We start from the raw sequence: 19877 nt of genomic DNA on the forward strand, positions 1-19877 counted from the left end.
CACATTAGTCATATAATGGGAGCGATTGCCATCACAGAGCAAGTTTATGAAAACCTACACTACACGCACACGCACACGCACACGCACACGCACACGCACACACACACGCGCGTGTCTATCATTGTTTTTCCTGCCTTCCTAAAAAAACTAATTAACAATTTAGAGTCATAACCTCTTTTCCTAAACTAAATTAAAATCAAAGTAACAATGTTGCCCACTGGTGAAAAGTATTGCAATGCTTCATATCAGTGTATTCTTGTACTTTTGATACTTATATATTTGCAGTTTTACGAGCTGGTTGTCATTTCCTGCCGTAGCTTCATATTTAATTTAATTAAATTAAATAACACGTTGACTTTTACTACGACTTATTCACAGGAAATGCAACTCCGTCAGAAAAATTTTGTCATTGATTGCGGGGAGTAATGTCACAGTCAGGAGCCGGTTCAAATAGAATAATTATAGAATAATAATAATAATTATTATTATTATGTAATGGGGGGGGGGGGGGTGTTTACTCACACTGCGGTCACATGACGGCATACTCACAGCTGACACTGGTCCCCCTTGATTCCTTTAGTGGTACAGAAGCACTTCCCGGTGTTGACGTGGCACACGTCGGCATGGGTGTTGCACTTGCACCCTGCAGGAGAGAGAGGGGGAGAGGGAGAGAGAGAGAGAGAGAGAGAGAGAGAGAGAGAGAGAGAGACGTGTTCAGATTTGATATCGGACATTTCAAAAGCAGACTCCGTCTCCATCTTCACAAAGACAGCTGGTGGGCAGCTGCCCTTGAGCAAGGCACGGCACCGCTGCTCAGCGTCCCGCACTAAAACCTGCAACACAATAATCCTTTTGACGTCGTGTTAGATATTCCAGCTGAGGGAATAAATGCTAGACAAAGAGCGTGGGAGGCGGCACGGGGAAGAGAGATGAGAAGGAGTAGAGGGGGGGAGGGGGGGGGGGGGGGAGGAGAGGAGAGGTACGGAGAAAAAGGTGCGTAATGAGGAGCGTAATGAGGAGACGAGGGATGGGGGAGTGAGGCCGGTAGGAAAGGAAAGGACAAAACACTCACTTTCCGAGAAACACCAAAGCATGTTGTGGCTCTGAGTCGTTCCCACTCTAACTAAAAGATGTCGAGTTCCTGATGGGAATGTTTTCTCTTGTTTCCTTGTTGTTTTTCTCTTGTTTCCTTGTTTTCTCTTGTTTCCTCGTTGTTTTTCTCTTGTTTCCTTGTTGTTTTTCTCTTGTTTTCTCTTGTTTCCTTGTTGTTTTCTCTTGTTTCCTCGTTGTTTTTCTCTTGTTTCCTTGTTGTTTTTCTCTGTTGTTTTTCTCTTGTTTCCTTGTTGTTTTTCTCTTGTTTCCTCGTTGTTTTTCTCTTGTTTCCTTGTTGTTTTTCTGTTGTTTCTGACACCAAGCTCCTCCCTCGTAACTTCTTTTGGGCCACTTGGGGGCAGCAGAGACCCGCTGCGAACGCAACACCGACACATCGCTGCCTTTGAAATTGAAACGTCGTAACTTGTTGGCTCATTATCGGAGTCTTGAATGCGTCCCGACGTCCGCTCTCTCCTTTAGCCTCGTTTTTTTGGTCCGTCGTCCCGTCCGTCATCACGATGACTGCCAAGTCGAACAATCTGTGATATCGGCGGCCCAGCAGGGGGAAAGGACATGAGCTAATGTGGAAATATTTATCAACATTTGGAGTGTAATCAGGCAATTCAAAAGTGGAGGAAAGACTTCTGGAACTTTTGTGGGGTAACATCCTGGATGGTGAAACGTGTCTTTTGGAAGGTATTTATTGTCGCTAGCTCGCTTCTGATTAGCCACAGAGATGGGTTTTTTTTGGGGGGGGGAGTGGAGTTTTTTTTATTTTTTTTAAAACAAATCCTTTTAATCGTTTTGTTATGCAGAAGCAGAGCATGATGCAGCCGGATGATTCACATGGAGCCGAGCCTGTAATTTAGACACTAAATCACTTGCATGGAGTGACTAATGGCAGAGACAAACAAGAACGTTCGCTCTACCCTTGTGTTGCGGTGTGTGTGTGTGTGTGTGTGTGTGTGTGTGTGTGGCAACTCTCTCCATGTGTCCCTCTCCAGCCGAATTGACTTTGTGCTTTTGTTCTTATTCCTTCCAATTGGCAGCGAGACAGCTCCTGCAATAAAACGGCGGTGCGTTCAGGTTCAAGGTAAAGACGAGAGCAAAAACAACCTCTTCTACCCTCTCCTCCTCCTCCTTCTCCTCCTCCTCCTTCTCCTCCTCCTCTGCGAGGGGAAGAAGAGAGGCTCTGATCTGATCACAAAAACAAACAAACAAGGGAGCGGATTTAAACGCAACTTTAGATATTTAGATTCTGAGTGGCATTAAAAAACAAAAAAAACAAAGTCGGCGCAGCGGGGGCGTTTAAATGTCAGGCGGGCTCTTCAAGTCGAATTAGACAAGAGACGCATGACAGGCGGACGAGGCAACGATAAACAATAAACACAAATTCGATTTTATTACCTGGAAATCACTCAAAGAGAAGAGAACCCCCCCCCCCCCCCCCCCCCCCCTCCCCCGAGATGCACGACCGAGCGGCGAGGGTCCTGGAGATAGCGGAGCCGTAACCGAAAAGTGGCTTTTAAGGTTTTGAGATAATAGGAAAATCACAGGTGTGTTAGCGCCGGCTCGGGTAAACTCCCCCCCGCTGTTTGTACAATATTGATTTAGCAAGCTGTCGACAAAAGGCATACAAAGGACACGGCTTGCAGAAAATGTGTATTCATGAACTCACGCCGACTTCGCCAATGGACGCTTGAGAAAAAAGCCGCTGCAGAAAAAAAAAAATATAGCTTTCACTATCTCGCTGTCATCTCAAAAAGGCCAAATTAAAATTAAAAAACAACCGAGACACTCGAACAGACAAGGCGACCTCCAAAACACAAAAGTCTGAATTATTACAGATCTCGCGGCGAAACGGAGACAAAATTCATGTCGCAGAGAGAAGTGCATTAACTTCTCTCTGCTCTCCTCAAAAGAAAAACACCCCCCCCAAAAAAAAGCAAAACGGCATCCAGCTACCGGCAGCCTCCTGATACCGGCGGCCTCCTGATACCGGCGGCCTCCTGCTACCGGCGGCGGCCTGCTACCGGCGGCCTCCTGATACCGGCGGCCTCCTGATACCGGCGGCCTCCTGATACCGGCGGCCTCCTGCTACCGGCGGCCTCCTGCTACCGGCGGCCTCCTGCTAGCGGCCTCCTGATACCGGCGGCCTCCTGCTACCGGCGGCGGCCTGCCGCCTGCTACCGGCGGCCTCCTGCTACCGGCGGCCTCCTGCTACCGGCGGCCTCCTGCTACCGGCGGCCTCCTGCTACCGGCGGCCTCCTGATACCGGCGGCCTCCTGCTACCGGCGGCGGCCTGCCTCCTGCTACCGGCGGCCTCCTGCTACCGGCGGCCTCCTGATACCGGCGGCCTCCTGATACCGGCGGCCTCCTGCTACCGGCGGCCTCCTGCTACCGGCGGCCTCCTGCTACCGGCGACGGCGGCCTGCTACCGCCGGCCTCCGCCTCCTCTGCAGACTGACGAGATGAAAAGCCACTCTGGACGTTTCATCTCCAGTCCTCCACTTGACTCTAATAACTCGTTTTTCAGATCATCAAATGCATCTCAAATCGACCGGACACATGCAGCTTCTATTATAACTCGTATAGAACTGCATTAATTAACCCATTAATGCCTTTGATGTTGGTTCACGCTAACGGAGGACTTGAACGCACCTCGTTCAGGCAAGACGGCGAAGAAGCACATTTCCATTCCCCTTTAAAGTTGTTGAAAATGTCATCTCAGATCTAATCATGAGGCCTGTCTGACTGAACACATTCATAGCAAAGCGTACCCCCCTGCTTTATGGTCTGTTTGACTCTAAATTGTTTACTAGATGAACGTCACGCTGTGTTGAAGAAGACTTCGAGACCATAAACTCGTGTTTACAATGTTCATGGAGGTGATGAAACAAATGGGAAGAAGGGTCAAGTAGTTAGAGAGTTAGAGAGATAGAAAAAGAACTCAAATGAGACTATATGAGAGGTGGTGAGAGAGAGAGAGAGAGAGAGAGAGAACAACTGGAGGTGAAGGGGTGTCGTAGCAGGCGATTCATAAAGGAGCGAGAGAACATGAATGAATGAAATATGCGGAAAACAGACTTGCTGACAACACAGGGAAAAAAATGGAGCCGCGCTACAAAGAAACCTGAGCTTTTAGCAAAAAGAAAAAAAAGAAAAAAGTTGATTTGATACAAATCATTTTTCCCGTGACTTGTGCGAAGCCCCCTGAAGATAGACCAATTTCTCACCCCGCTGCCTCTGCATGCACACGCACGACGCACAAGACGCCTGGTGCATTTGAATGTCTGCGTCTCTGTGTGTGTGTGTGTGTGTGTGTGTGTGTGTGTCTCAGACAGGTAAAGATGAGGAAATAAGTAGACATCAGAGACAATCCGCTCCGCTGCGTCTCGTTCCCACGGGGCGTGCGGTTATGAAACTCAAAGATAGCTTAATGGCGGAGGAACAAATCAAGAGCTCTCGTGGCGTTTAACGTTCCTTTCAAAGATGTTTTTTTATTTATTTTTTTGGGTTGTTTTTTTGTGTGAATCCTTCTCGGCTGCTGCTAAATATCGCTCAGTGGATGTTTTCAACAAGTTTTCCCGCAGCATCGTCTGCTCAGCAAAGAGTTCACACCGTGAATAAAATAACCTTTAAACCCTTTGAAAGAGAGAAAGGAAAGAGAAGGATAACCAGACGGCGTTGACATTTACATAACTCCCGTTTGAAGACTTCATGCAGTCGAGCGGACAAATAGTCCAACAACCAAGCAGACGCATAAAAATGCACAAAAAAACCCACGTGTTTACAGGAACCTTCAAAAGCAATGGAACTGGCCTATAGTTTAAAGGATGATTAGTTTAGGTTTGTATTCAAAATAATATAAAATCAAAAATACTGCAAACAAAAACAGTATTTTTTCATACGAGCTGGGTTTAAAGACCTCGTTTACAATAAACTTTCAGCGCTCCATGACAAACAAAAGACATATAATAATATAAACATATTTGCAACTTTGTGCGACGCGTTCGCGCCGACCAGAGGTGTTGATCGGGATCTATAAGGAAATCCTCCTGTGGAATATTACACAGCTGGAAAATGTGCGCCTGTGTGTTGCGTCAGTGTGCACACCTGCAAAAAAGAGTGACACGTTGAAGCGTTCACACTTCCTCACACGTCCAAAAACCAGCAGCGTGCAGCTAAATAACCCGAAGGCTGATTCTTTCCCGTGTTTTCTCCACCATGTGCTGTAATAATATAAATAACAATAACACCGTTGGGCTCTTTAAGCACGTTTTATTTTTAATTTTTTTCCCCCGCGGAGCTCGAACTGGTAACGCCGTTAGCGCAAACGAGCTACCAGCCGCCAGGCTAAAAGACGGCAGCCATGTTGAGAGCCGTTGAGAGGCAATCAAAAATGCTGCTTTACTGTTCGATTAAACTCTTTTTTTTAATAAAACGTTTTATTGAAGATTAGAGGGGGAAAAAAATAACATTTTCAGAGTGAGATGGGATGTAAACTCTGGATTTGGAAATTAATCCTGCAGAATCGTCAAGTATAATTACTAGGAATACTAATTACTAAAAGGGGGCGTATGCTCATTTTCATACTTTCCTTTTTTTTAAACTTATTATAAGCATTATTTTTCTCACACTCCCGATTGTACTAACCCTCCTCTTTTGTCTCTTCAAGCCCTCCTGAGATGCAACATTTCACACACTAATGAAACAAAGTGGCGGTTTGTGTTGATCCTTCGTCCACTCGACTTATTTTTCAAAACACACCGCTCTCAAAATGTCCCGTTTTTTCCGATCTTCCCTTTTCTCTTCGTCGTGGCACTAAAGCCCTACTTTGCCATCTCTCCCCCCCCAAAAAAGATTATGATCAAACACACGCTCATCGCTAAGAATATTTTTTTTTACCCCCCCCCCCCCCCCCCCACTCCGTCATCTTCATCACCATCAATGTCACCTTCCAACAACTGCTGACTCGGGCCTTTTTTTCTTTGTCCAGTTCCACAGACGGGGCAGTTTGGCTCGATAAGCGAGGACATGGCTTCATATTCATATGTTTAATGAAGGGATGATGGGGAAGGGTCGAGGGCGAAGGGGGCAAAACATCACAGGAAAGAGGTGGGAAGTCTGTAAAATATGTGGAAACACACACACACACACACACACACACACACACACACACACACACACACTTGAATAGAGACTCCTTTGCTCAGCTGTCTTTCTTTTCTTCTGATCCCCCGAACCTTTTCAAAGTTTCAATAATTTTTAGATTAATAGACAGCGGCCTCGTAAATGTATCACGCAAAAATAACTATATCTGATAAACATATACAGTGTCAGCCTTTAAAAGGGGTGAACATACACTTAAAACTTTAACAAAAGGCCCAAAACACTGTATTCTGCTGCAGTTTTATGGTTATTTTATCAAAGCCACCAGACTCCACTGACATAAGCAATATTTTTTTTTTTTTGAGTGGGCGTTTCCATTTGAAAACCCAAAATTCTGTATGAAAGTGTTCAGACATCTAATAAGTTGTATGACGATGGATCTGAGTGGATGCTCTTCTCTTTATGGTCCTCATTTGATTTAAAAGCCCTCCTTTTTTAGTGCTTTATTAAGGTTCTGTGTGCGAGCAAGTTGTCAACGTTAAGACTAAATATGTCATTTTTATTCAACACATACCGTTTGACAGACGTGACCGAACAGGAGCCGGTTATATTTACTTTGCCCCGGTTAACGTTGGCGTGAACTGGAAGCCGTGAATGAACGCACGGCGAACGGCTGACTGGAGATCGAAAAAAAAAGAAAGTAAAAAGGGATTCAAAAGCCGTTTAAAATCATATTTACAGAATCATTTGTAAGAGTGTGGCTTTGTGCGCGCGTGTGTGTGTGTGTGTGTGTGTCTTCTTTTTTCTAAGCAGCCCGTTTGTTGACCAAGCTGAAGCCAGGAATAGAGCTGCCAGAGGGAAGATGACTGGATACCGCTGAGAATGCTGGGTACTTCTGCCACAGGTACACACACACACACACACACACACACAACGCATATTTAGAAAGCCCCAAAAAATACAAAGAAATACAATATGTATCTATATATTTATACACACACACACACAGAGAGAGAGAGAGAGAGAGAGAGAGAGAGAGAGAGAGAGAGTGTGTGTGTGGATTTGGCAGCTTCTCCACAGAGAAGACCGACTGGAGCGACTCTGCAGGCAGCATCCTTTTGTCTGCTGCTCTACCGCTGCTGAAGCTCAACAACAGCTGGCTCTGATCCATCACACACACACACACACACACACACACACACACACACACACACACACACACACACACACACACACACACACACACACACACACACACACACACACACACACACACACACACACACCTGCTGTCCTGCCTGTCCCCGTCTCTCAGTGAGGCTGCTGTGTTGCCAGTTGCTCGCGGAGACGGCACTCAACATCTCTGTGGCTGCGCGACACTAAACACAAATTTAGAAAGAACTCCCGCTGTGGGCCCCCCTGCTTAGTGACTCGTACTTCAAAACCCTCACAGTGAGGGGGCACGGAGAGAGGGGGGGGGTGAACCAAGACATACGAGACCATTAGCAGAAAACAACGGCGTTGGTCACTTGTTGAAATGCTGAATAACGATCTGTTTCACAGCTTTTTCCAGACGAGCGACCTCTTGTGATAGTAAACGGGTCTTAATACCCGAACAACGAAAACCGGCGATGTCACTGGAGACCTTTGTTAAAGATGGTGGGGGTGACACCACCATGAACTGCACCTCCACCACCACCACCTCCCATCATGGCTGCAGATAGAGGACAGTCCTCGGTCCCCGTTCCCACACGACCAATCCTGGTAAATTTGGTCAATCTTTTCATTTATTTTTTTAAAAAGATGAATAAATGCAACGCCTTTTAGGAATAAGGGGGAGCCCTGCCATACCCAACTGGCGGTCGGTTGCAGTTTTTGTGAACGTTCGAATGCTAAAAGTCAGCTTCTTCACCTTAAATTGAACTCTAAAGCCTCGTCTACACTCTCGCTCGGGCTGGATGGAGGGCGAAAATCTCCGAAACGCCAGAAGGGGGCGTACAAACGACGTGAACCTGCGAAGAATCGTAAATATATACGACGAGAGGAAACCGTCAAAACGCCGCGAGCCAACTTCCCACGGTGCCGAGGGAGGGATCGTAAATGAACTGTAGGCTCGTCGTCATTGCCTTTGTACACGTGCATCACGTGCATTATAAATATCCTGTAAACATTTCATTTTGGCTGCAAAATAGAAGAAAAGAAATAAAAAAAAAGGTCAGGGGTGCAACCAACCCCCCCCCAAAAAATAGAAAAAGATAATGCGACTTGAAAAACGACCCGGCGGCGACTTTTTGACTTGTGTTTCCGTGTATGAGAGACGGCGAGTGAGGTAATGCGGGGAGAGAGAGAGAGAGAGAGAGAGAGAGAGACATAGAGAGATAGAGAGCGAGGCGGACCCGGGGATCCGACCAAATTTATGGAAGCAATAAAAACAGTGTTCGGCATGAGGTGCTGGTGGCAGAGGAGCGTGGTGCTTAAGCGCTGCAAAAGATAACAAGCACAGAGAGAAATAACACAAGGCCTGGGAACGTGCATTCTTTCTAATGACCGCCAGGGGGCGACTCCTCTGGTTGTATAGAAGTCTATGAGGAAATGACTCTACTCCTCTCTTGATTCATCCCCTCAGTAAACATTGTAGACATGAGTTTTTGGTCTCAATCTCTAGTTTCAAGTCTTCTTCAATACAGCGTGATGTTCGTTTAGTACATGATGGTCTCATTTAGAGTAAAGTAGACAATTAAACATGGCGTGCTTTAGGTTGTTCTTAGCTCCTACGATGCCTACGTTAACTCCTTATAGAATATAACTTCTTATAGAAAGAATCCTTTCCCCCCACAATAGCGATTCATCTTTAAATTATCTTTCTATTAAATGTTTGGTGGGTGAAATGTCAGAAAACAGCGTGAAAAATGTCGACCCCCATATCCCCGGATCATAAAGTGACATCTCCAAATTGCTTCTCAAGTCTGAACAATAGTGCAAAAAAACCCACAAAAAAACCCGAAAGCATTCAATTCACAATGAACAGAGTGTGTGTGTGTGTGTGTGTGTGTGTGTGTGTGTGTGTGTGTGTGTGTGTGTCCCAAAGTGTTGTTGAGGCTATTTTAAGTAGACCGTAGCGATCTTCGTGTCGCGTCTTCCTACTTATCTGACAAGCTCCGCCTCCTCGGAGATGTGAGGTGGTGCGGTACCTCCCCCACCCTGCAGCACCTTACATCTCTGAGGAGGCGGAGCTTCTGCAACACCCCGACAGAGAGCACACAACCGTTCAGTGACACCCGTGTGGTTGCAATACATCCAACAAATATATATATATTTTTCTAAAACATCAGTCTGTCTACTTATGCGTGCATAAAAGAGATGCAGGTGATTAAAAGCGTGGATGTTTTTTTTTCCAGTCAGCCTTTCAAATGCAACGTTCTCCTCTTAAAAAAAAAAACTAAAAAAAAAAGGTGCAAATGTCTCGACGGACGTTGCAACACGACGTCGGCTGAAGGTCGACACGAGTGCGTTTGATTTGGTACGTGTGCAGGACAAGGTGAACGGTCCATTCAGAGAAAAGGGGCGCTAATGTAACACACACACACACACACTCACACACACTTCATCCCGATTTGACAAGGTTAGTTAATCATCTGTCAAAGGGACAGGGGGGAACGGACGGACTCCCCTCTTCTCTCCTCTGTCTGTCCTCCATCTCCTCCTCTTTTCATCCCTCCATCTCCTCCTCTATTCCTCCATCGTCTCTCCATCCAAGAGCAACCGTCCTCTTCCACCGATATTAACCTTGTGTATCTCGCCACATGGTCTCATCTGTTTTTTCTGCCACGTCTTTGTCCCTGTTGCCTCCTCTCTCTCTCTCTCTCTCTCTCTCTCTCTCCGTCCGTCTCCCCCCTTTCCCTCCCCCCACTGCCTCCCTGACCCGTCCATCCTTGTAACAACCCTACGAGCCGAAGGCCTTCCTCCCCGGTAGCCACGAAAGCCGCCTCGCTATCATTCAGTCCTCCAATCGGCCACACGCCATTGCCTCCCGGCCATTTAGCTCAAGGTAAATCGAGAGGTCCTTTCTATAGCCAGAGTGGAGGAGGAGGAGGAACGGATTGATGGACGGTTGAACTATTTAGGACAGAGACTTATTGAGAACTGTGAGAGGGAACGACAGGAGCGTAGAGGGAGTGAAAGAGGGACAAATGAAGGTGTGAGGGGTGGAAGGTAGGAGCCGGATGGAGGTGGATGGATGCGTCTGGTCAGTGCTCCAGGGAGGCGAGAACCAATGACAGCCGCCTCGCTCCAAAATCCAGTTTAACCACCTGATTACTGGGGAGGAGAGGAAATCCAAGGAGAGGAGATGAGATGAGGATAAAATAAACCAACAGGACACGGGCGAAAGGGGAGGGTGGAAGAAAAAAGGCGAAAGAAAGAAAGAGAAATGAGAGGAAGAAACGAGAGGATGAGAGCAGTCAAGAAGCGAGGAGAGGAACGAAAGAGAATGAAGAAAAGAAGAGGGGGAAGGAAAGCAAAAGGAAGAAGCGGGGCAGAAAAAAGGGGGAGAGAAGAGGAGAGGTGGGAAAAGGTAAGGAGACGAGAGAGATTAGAACAAATATGGCCTGAACAATAAAAAGGAAAGGAGGCATTAAAAGAGGTGTCGACCATGTGTGTGTGTGTGTGTGTGTGTGTGTGGGGGGGAGAGAGAGAGAGAGAGAGAGAGAGAGAGGGGGGCGTGCATCTATCAGCGCTCACTCCCTCGCTCGCTGTGAGGAGCCGCCAGTCAACTCAGGAAATAAGAAAATGATTAAGAGCGATTTAATGCCACGCCGCCGCCGAGCCAAAAAGCACATCTGTCGCATGCGAGAGTGATGTTACTGCACACACACACACACACACACACACACTCCTAACACACACTCCAGCACTCCCTCACTCCCTCACTCACTCACTCACTACGCTTCCCCATCCAGGCCCAAACTGTATCACACACCATCCCCTAAAGCCCGGCTACTGCTCTCTTTGTTATTTAACTCTCACACATTTGGCTGCGGGGGCCTCGCTGCACATGAAGCGTGATGCACCTTCATCGGCACCATCTTCCCAAGTCTCTCTCTCTTTCTCTCTCTCTCTCTGAGTCTCCAGCGCTCTGCAAAGGAAAACAAAAAAAAGGCCCGCCCCCCCTGCACAGCTTTTACGCACTGCCCCCGTCAGGACGTTTGCGTGTACCGCAGCGAGCCCGTGAGAGCGTTTCAGAGGCAAGAACGTGGTCGGAGAGACAGACGGCTCAAATATGGAGTTTCAAGTCTCTAACTTTGGTTACTTCTCTCTGTGACGGAGCGCTGCGGAACTTGTTTCTCCGAGCGATCCGCTTGGTTCAAGGAAGTGTTTTAAAGGTGAGGGGATTTGAAAAGAAGGCAGGTTGCTGCGTTAGAAGGGGAAAAATAAAAAAAAGATGAATTCTCCCCCACGTTTCAACGCCTTTCAGGACAAAAGAGGACAAAATAAAGAGAAAGACACTTTTGCAGCTCCCAAAACATTAAAAAATGTAAACAAATAAAACAATGGGCCCTGTGATCTTTTGCACTCACCGTTGCACTTCCCTCCGTTGGTGGGGTCGCCATAGTAACCGGCCATGCAGCTCTGGCAGTGCATCCCTGCCGTCAGGTTCCCACAGTGCTCGCACACGCTGCCGTTCACACACCTGCTGTGACCGTTACACTGGCACGCTGGGAGGACATCACACACACACACACACACACACACATGAGATACACTTATTGGGAAGATCTGATGCAACAAATCCCCCCCGCCCCCCCATCATGAAGATTGATTGTATTGGTAGAATGTGTTACCAAACAGATTGACTCACCGGGACATTGGATGAAGGCCCAGTTGAAGCCTCTATCGGACGAGCAGAGACCCTGATCCAACACCATGTCCCTGTCTCGTGGTCGGTCCGGGGGCCCGGCGGGCTTCATGGGCCCCCGGTAGGACCCCTCCATGCAAACACCCTTGCCGGTGTTACTGGGATCGCCGCACCAACCGCACTCCGTCCTCTCCAAACACTCGACGCACGTCCTCAGACCTGAACAGTTCTGGGCTGTGAGGAGGGGGGACGGAAAAAGTCAGAAATTAAAGTAATTAAAGTGAGGAAAACGTATGTTGGGGTTCCAGTTTTGCTCACAAATGGACAAAGAAGCTTAAGAGTTAGTTGGAAGACATTTTTTCTATTGATAATTGTTCACAACAACATCAAAATGGCAAATATTGTTCACTTATACTCAAACTTACAGAGGAACAAAACCACCGAGTGCCAAGATGAGACAAAAGGATGATATATGAACAAACGTCTCGGTAGAAACCTTCAGAATAGAAATAGAAAAGACTCTAGGTTAAACATGTCACCATGAAGCGGATCCAGTTGGGTTTTTTTCTTTAACTCTTTTAGTAAATATGCAAATGAGGTATTATCTAATGCTGTCTTTTGGTGAATTTAGGATAAATACAAGAAAAACAGACAAAATAAACACCTCAATGTGTATTTTGGATGTTTCCTTTTCCACGAATCTGAAAGACGAAAAGGCCTAAAAAAATAAATAATTGACCTTGAACGCATCGCTCAGACTTATGTTAGCGCTGCTATATTATATAAGCTATATCTGCCTTTCTGCAGTGTTGTAATGGAAGAAGACCTCGCATTAAGCGTCTTTAAGGTGCTTTCTGACCAGTCTGTCCTTCACACTATATATATATATATATAGTTAATCCAAACAGCCACAGGCTAGGAGCAGGAACACAGTAAACACCTCCAGTGATCCTCCTCCTCTCATGTTCTCACCTTCTCTTTGACCCTCAACATTAATAACCAAATGGACTTTTTGTTTTCCGACACCATGAGCGGGTGGAGGAATGCATTTGTATTCACAAAGTGGATGTGACGTTCAAAAAAACACATCGCTGCTGCAAATTGTAAAAAAGAAAATAAAAAAATAAAAAACGACACTTTTCTTTATGGTATGGCATTCAATACTGTGGCGATAAGTGAGAAGAATAAGAAATCAAGGAGTGTGGCCTCGTTTTTTAATCTTTCACGTGTCTTCCTGTCATCGTGCATTTATTAAAGAGAGAGAGAGAGAGAGAGAGAGAGAAAAAAAAAAAAAGGGTTGAGAGGAGTTATCCGAGGTGTGTGTTGTGCGAGCCCGCCGAGGTGTTTTTTTTGTTTTTTTTCACGAATGCAGCGTCGAGAAACAATTTGCATTTTATTCCTCCCAGAAGTTTGTTTCTCTTTTTGAACACGAGCCATTTCCATAAGCCACAGATGTTCTCGCGGGAACGTGGATCTCTTTCTCTTGTGTTCTCCGTGTCCCTGCTAGCTAGCTCGGCTTGAAATACCCCCCCCCCACCATGCCCTCTGTGTGTCTGTGTGTGTGTGTGTGTGTGTGTGTGTGTGTGCGTGTGTGTGTGTTTCCCACCGTTGCATTATTCAACTGCAGCAATGCTGATTCATTTGTTCTCTCGGCCCCCTTTTATAATTACAAACTTCTTCTCTCTCTCTCAGTCTCTCTCTCTCTCTCTCTTCATCTCTCTCTCTCTCTCTCTTTATCTCCCGTCTGCCACATTTTAATCCTCCCCTTTTGCATCTTTTTGGCCGTCTTCCCCTCTCTCGCCCTCTTCTTCCTCATTTCCTGTCTTTTTAAAAAAAAAAAATTTAATTAGATTTTCTTTTTTTCCCCCTTCTGGATGACTTTAATACACTTTGGGCATGAATGGAATCACAAAGAGAAGGCACTCTTCATCTGCTCCTTTTCGTCTCCTCCTCCCCTCATTTCCTCCCTCCTTTTCCTTCTCCGCTAAGAGTCAACGCTTCAAAGAGAGGCAGTTCCACAGAATATCCCATAATGCACCTCACCGTGGGGGTACAAGACAACATATTGTTATACACCCAATACTTTAATGCACCAACAAATATACCACAGGACTGTTCATAATTTCTCAAATATCATTCAGATTGCAAGAAATTCAAATGTGCCTTCATTTATCTTTAAATTAGTTTATCCAATCTGCATCCGCTTTGTGGCAGCTAGTTTTCATAAATGTTGGTGAATCTGCAGACGCCAAGAGACAACGTCGTGAGATAGAAACATAAATGTGTATCTTGGACGATTTCCTACCTCTCAGAACAGCCCGAAATCTTATAATTGATCAGTGTATGAAAAACAACGTTTTTGCCCCTTTTTTACACCCGAGAGACACTAATATGGAAACTTCTCTTTAATACTTCACAAAAATCTGCTTTTGGATACACTGGAGGTAGCAAATGGACATTGCACCATTTAATTCAGAAAAATATCTATTTATTAATATCTATTTATAATATATACTTCCTCACTTTAATATATATTCATAATATATATATTAATATATATTAATAATATATACTTCCTCACTTTAATATATATTCATAATATATATGAATATATATTTATAATATATACTTCCTCACTTTAATATATATTCATAATATATATTTATAACATATACTTCCTCACTTTAATATATATATATATATTCATAATATATATATTTATATATATTTATAATATATACTTCCTCACTTTAATATATATATATATATATATATATATATATATTCATAATATATATATATTTATATATATTTATAATATATACTTCCTCACTTTAATATATATTCATATTATATATATTTATAGTATATACTTCCTCACTTTAATATATATTCATATTATATATATATTTATAATATATACTTCCTCACTTTAATATATATTCATATTATATATATATTTATAATATATACTTCGTCACTTTAATATATATTCATATATATATATATATATATATATTTATAATATATACTTCCTCACTTTAATACATATTCATAATAATATATATAATATTTTTATTTTAAGCCTTGGTTCAAGACGGATCTTTCTACCTATAAACATTATTCTGTTCTCGTTTCACGTCTTCAGTGAACAGTTTCAACAGTTAATCTCTGCCCACATACTCCACTCCTCCCCTCCCCCCCCCCTCCTCCTGCTCCTAAACCCCCGAACACACATTGCGAAGGCGCATTTCGCGGCAATTCATTTGTGAGACGTGTCAAAACCCGTGACAGCAAATGCATTAAATGTTGCAGGCATCTGCCTGAACGCCACAAATATGATGAAAGGGGCCCAGAGGACCCGGCGCGACTCAACGCCGCTACACAGATGTGAGAGAAAGCACCGAGTCCTCCGATGCTCGCTGGCTGAACCGAGGGGGGTTTTCTCTATTGATAATATCACGTTCCCCACTATCTCGTGGACTCGTGGGCATAGAGGAGGATGACAGAGTGGCTGCGGGCTCTTTTTTTTTTTTTTTTTGGCAAGGCCAGCTTTTAGCCAACAGCGTCAAAAGATGGAGCTGCACCTCGTGCTGTTACGCGACATCAGCTGCAGGCCGTTTCCAGATGAAAACGTCCTCTTTGGAATGGCGCCTGTGTGTTTCGTGGTTTAAGAAGCCAACATGTGATCTAAAGACGGGGCGCTGCAGTGACTGACGGCTACTTTGTGGAAAACGAAAACTAGAGACGCACCGATTCGCGCATTTTTCAAAGCGCGTCGATGCCACCTTCGTTTTTTTCCCCGGGTCGTTGTTCTCTCTCCGTCCTCTGTGGGCGAGCCAAGAGGAAAACTAACGTACGTCTTTAGCAATTAAACTGGGGAGGAGTGGCTGGAGAATTGAGCATCGTCAACAAAAGGAGGAGGAGACGGACGACGACGAACCTTAAGATGCGACACGCAAAAAAAAACAACGAGATTTTTCATGCTCTGGTCAATTGTGAGATTTTGGTCAATTTTTTTCACCCAGATTGGTGGAGGAAAAAAAACAACTTTAAATTCCCATATAGGCTTTTATTTGACTATTTTGTCTATCGTGCCTGTTACATAATTACAAGTTCAAGTTTCAGGAAAAAAATCTAAATATAACACATATCTTAAAAAAAGGTTAATTTGCATATGTAAACAACCATTTTCAGAGAACTGGTGATACGGAAAGGGTCATGGCCGTGTACATATTCGTTATTTAGTCAATTATCTTTTCTTTTGTTTCCCCCTGTAGTGAAAATATGAAACAGACCCATTTAAAAGAAGCCAGTTCGAGTTTCAAGGAGCTTTGACATACACATCGACTCAACTGTCAAAATATACGTGTGTGTGTGTGTGTGTGTGTGTGTGTGTTTATATGTGTGTGTGTGTGTGTGTGTGGTCACATGGAGAACCCGTATCTGTGGGGTCTCCTCCGTCAATGTGACAAGAGAAGGAACACAAACGCCGTAACTGGGTCGAATCAGGAAAGAGACGAGAAAAAAAAAACCCACAAAAAAACCCACATCACTCGCTCCGAAACTTTTTCACGCGTTGCCGTCGTCGTCACTCGGAGAACCAGGGAGGAGGGGGGGGGGGGGGGGGGGGGTCTTTAAAAAGTTCTGTCGACGAGAAAAACATTAAGCAGCGTCTTCGTGCAGCAAAACATCCACAACGTGCCGGATGTTTCGCCGCCGTCGTCTCTGGATGGCTCCATGTTCTCCTACAGTACTTGACGTCACTGAGGCCCCCCCCCTCACACACACACACACACACACACACACACACACACACACCCTCCCCCGCTACATAATACATCAAGTATAGATGCCATAAACTGCCTTCATCCATCGCTCCTCTCATACCGGAGGAAGCCTCAAAACTGCAGACAGGCAGCGTCACACACACACACACACACACACACACACACACACACACACACACGTGTGTTTTGTGCCTCAGAGAAAATCAACCTATTTCTCTGTGAACTGTAAAAATAAAAAAAATATCAAAAGAAATCTGCTACAACAGTATATGATAGCCAGATGATGGTTATGTCTAAAAAAAACAACCAAAAAAACAACATGTTTCCGTACGCTGTCGCACGGCGACATGTTGTTGTTTGTTTTATCTCTGCACGTCGTATCTCAATAGGTAAACGTACGTTTAAATGTGCCGACTGTGAGCTTTTGGAAATGTTCGCGGGTCGTTTGAGGACAATGTCCCCAAACACAGTGTTTCATATACATACTTAAAGACGACTAAAGGGCAGAGGACTGTATATTGTTTGATTCAAATAAACATGCTTTACTGTTTTGTGTTAAACGGAAATATTTTTGCTTTATTTTTTTGTTTCTGGTGCCGTTTCACAACCATCTGTTATTTATAATGGTTGAAAAAGTGTCAACAAACTATTTTTTAAAGGACTATAATTCTCCCTTTAACATCATTGAGAGCCACCGCAGGAAAACAACATGTCATATATATATATATATATATATATATATATATATATATATATTAATATATATATATATATATACACATACTATATACTTCTTCTGTACACTGACTTTTGCAATATGGAGGGTTCATACACAGTTTGACCAATGGATTTCCATGACTTTTCCATGACTTTAAAACCAATTTTCCATGACCAAACATTTTGTGAAATCTCGGCGTATACATGAAAAAGTGAGAAAATGTAGCGCCGCAAGTATGAGAGCGTGTGCCTCCTTATATTTTCTTTTTTAAAGCATAGCAATGATTTAAAACTCAGCGTAAATGAAACTTTTCCAGGCCTGGAAATAACCATTTTAAAAATTCCATGACTTTTCCAGGTTTTTCCATGACCGTACGAACCCTGAATTACGGACTGCAGGTTTTTGTGAATTAAACCCTTTTTTTTTTCCCGCGCTGACCAAAGCCAGAGTTTCCCGTCGTTGTCGTTGTGGGTAGCCTAGAGCTCTTCAGAGCCTCTAGATGTAGCTCTCTGCTCTCATGCTCCTGATATCTACTTTAGGACTGCGTCGGCATTGATGCGTCGGTTGCGTCTCGGTACGTGAGCGTTGTTCTCCATCTCTAAAGTCGTGTCACGCTGTATCTTTAATGCACAACAATGGACAATCCGGCTGCCAGCAGCACCATCAGGAAAAGGATTGCCGGATAAACATCTGCACGTGGGCGTGCGTCCACAGCGTCCTGCAAGCGCCTACCTCGCGTCACCACGGCATGTTTTTTAAAATTTTTTAAAACAGACTAATTCACCGTCGCCGTATTCACCGCCGCATGGAAGACCTTTAGGGACCAGAAGCTGGGAGGCAGAGAGATGGGAGACGGGGAAAGAAACGCCGTGCGACGCTTAAAACTGTCACGCGAGCCCAAAGAAAGTCCATTATATAAAAAGAGAAAAAGTACGGCGCGGCACAATTAGGCCGTTTCGAAGGAGCTCCAAAGACTTCAAAAGTCTGACTGCTGGGGCAACACTGGAGCTAATTATTTCAAGAGAGGGGACAGAGTGTGTGGCGAGCTGTGCCAACAAATGGGAACGATACACAAAGCCGAGGGACGCATTAATCTGATAAAGGAACGACCCAGTCCAAATTGGATTCTCAGGCAAGGCGATATATATATATATATATATATATATATATATATATATATATATATATATATATATATATATATTTTTTTTTAAGCAGCTCCATGAGGTCACGGAGCCTCCAGCTGTGGACCCGCGGGGGGCATGGTCCCCCCCCCCAAAAAAAACAAGACACGATTAATGCCTTCGCGAAAGCAGAAACGTGAATATGAGAAAACACGACGGCAGAGGAGCAACAATGTAAATCTTTGAAATGTAAAATGTCTTTGACAGTTTTGATCTTCTTAATATATTTGTTTTTCACCAGAAACGTAAGAGAGAGAGAGAGAAAAAAACAAAAAATTGCCTATTATTTTTTCCTTGGCTTTTCAAAATAAAACACCAATGAACATAGTTAAAACACTTCTTTGGGTTAATCAAGTCTTCGGTGGTAATCGGGTATTATGGCGAGCTTGTTAAATGCATTCATTGTTGATTTGAAGAAAAATTTTAATTGTTGTACAAAATAACATAAAATATACTTCTGCAGTTTACTTATTCTCATTGTTCTTATAGGAAAAACCAACTGTGAAGTCTCAGGGTTTGTGGCTCCTTTAATTTGTTGTAAGTGAACGATATGAATACATTTAAAACTACTAAATATATAGCGTACTTATGATTTGTTTCTACTACTGACTTAATGACAGTGAAGGAACATATATTGTGCTTTTACCAGCAGAACTGGTTAACACAGAAAAACTAAAAAGGACTTATTTAATGCACATTTAAATGCTCAATGTTGTTGTTTTTATATTGTACACCCATGCTGCTACTCTGTCGTCTTTAATGTCTTTTTAAAAAAAATATTTATCCTGTTATTTGTAAACTAAATGTATATGTGTGTAACCGGAATTCAAATTCCATGCACGTGCACACATACATGGCCAATAAAGCCGATTCTGATTCCGAATTAAATATCCACTTACGTAATAATGCGTGTGACAATAAAAATAATTTTGTTATCTGTTTGTATCACAAAGGCAAATATTTGTAAACCCTCGTTGAGCTGTGAGGTCGCGTTGGAGTGTTTCTGCCATCCGGGGGTCAAAAAGATGCTTTTATTCACAACCGAATGGAGAGCGCAGAGCAACCTTCTTAATGCGCCTCATAGAGACTTTTTAACCCGTAAATGTGAACGCAGAAGCATCTTTTAT

The 19877-nt window shown here is 44.0% G+C and overlaps 1 protein-coding gene across 1 annotated transcript in view; it reads right to left on the reverse strand.

Annotated features, from left to right (window-relative positions):
• atrnl1a (attractin-like 1a) overlaps positions 1-19877 on the reverse strand; it is a 229704-nt gene that overhangs the window by 151285 nt on the left and 58542 nt on the right. The window contains exons 19-21 of the mRNA XM_034552473.1: positions 12062-12292; positions 11781-11918; positions 550-643 (exon numbers count right to left, since the gene is read on the reverse strand). Of these exons, the coding sequence (XP_034408364.1) occupies positions 550-643; positions 11781-11918; positions 12062-12292 (463 nt within the window). The remainder of the gene's footprint in view (positions 1-549; positions 644-11780; positions 11919-12061; positions 12293-19877) is intronic.

This window comes from Cyclopterus lumpus, chromosome 15 (assembly GCF_009769545.1).
Source record: "Cyclopterus lumpus isolate fCycLum1 chromosome 15, fCycLum1.pri, whole genome shotgun sequence".
Taxonomy (NCBI): Eukaryota; Metazoa; Chordata; class Actinopteri; order Perciformes; family Cyclopteridae; genus Cyclopterus; species Cyclopterus lumpus.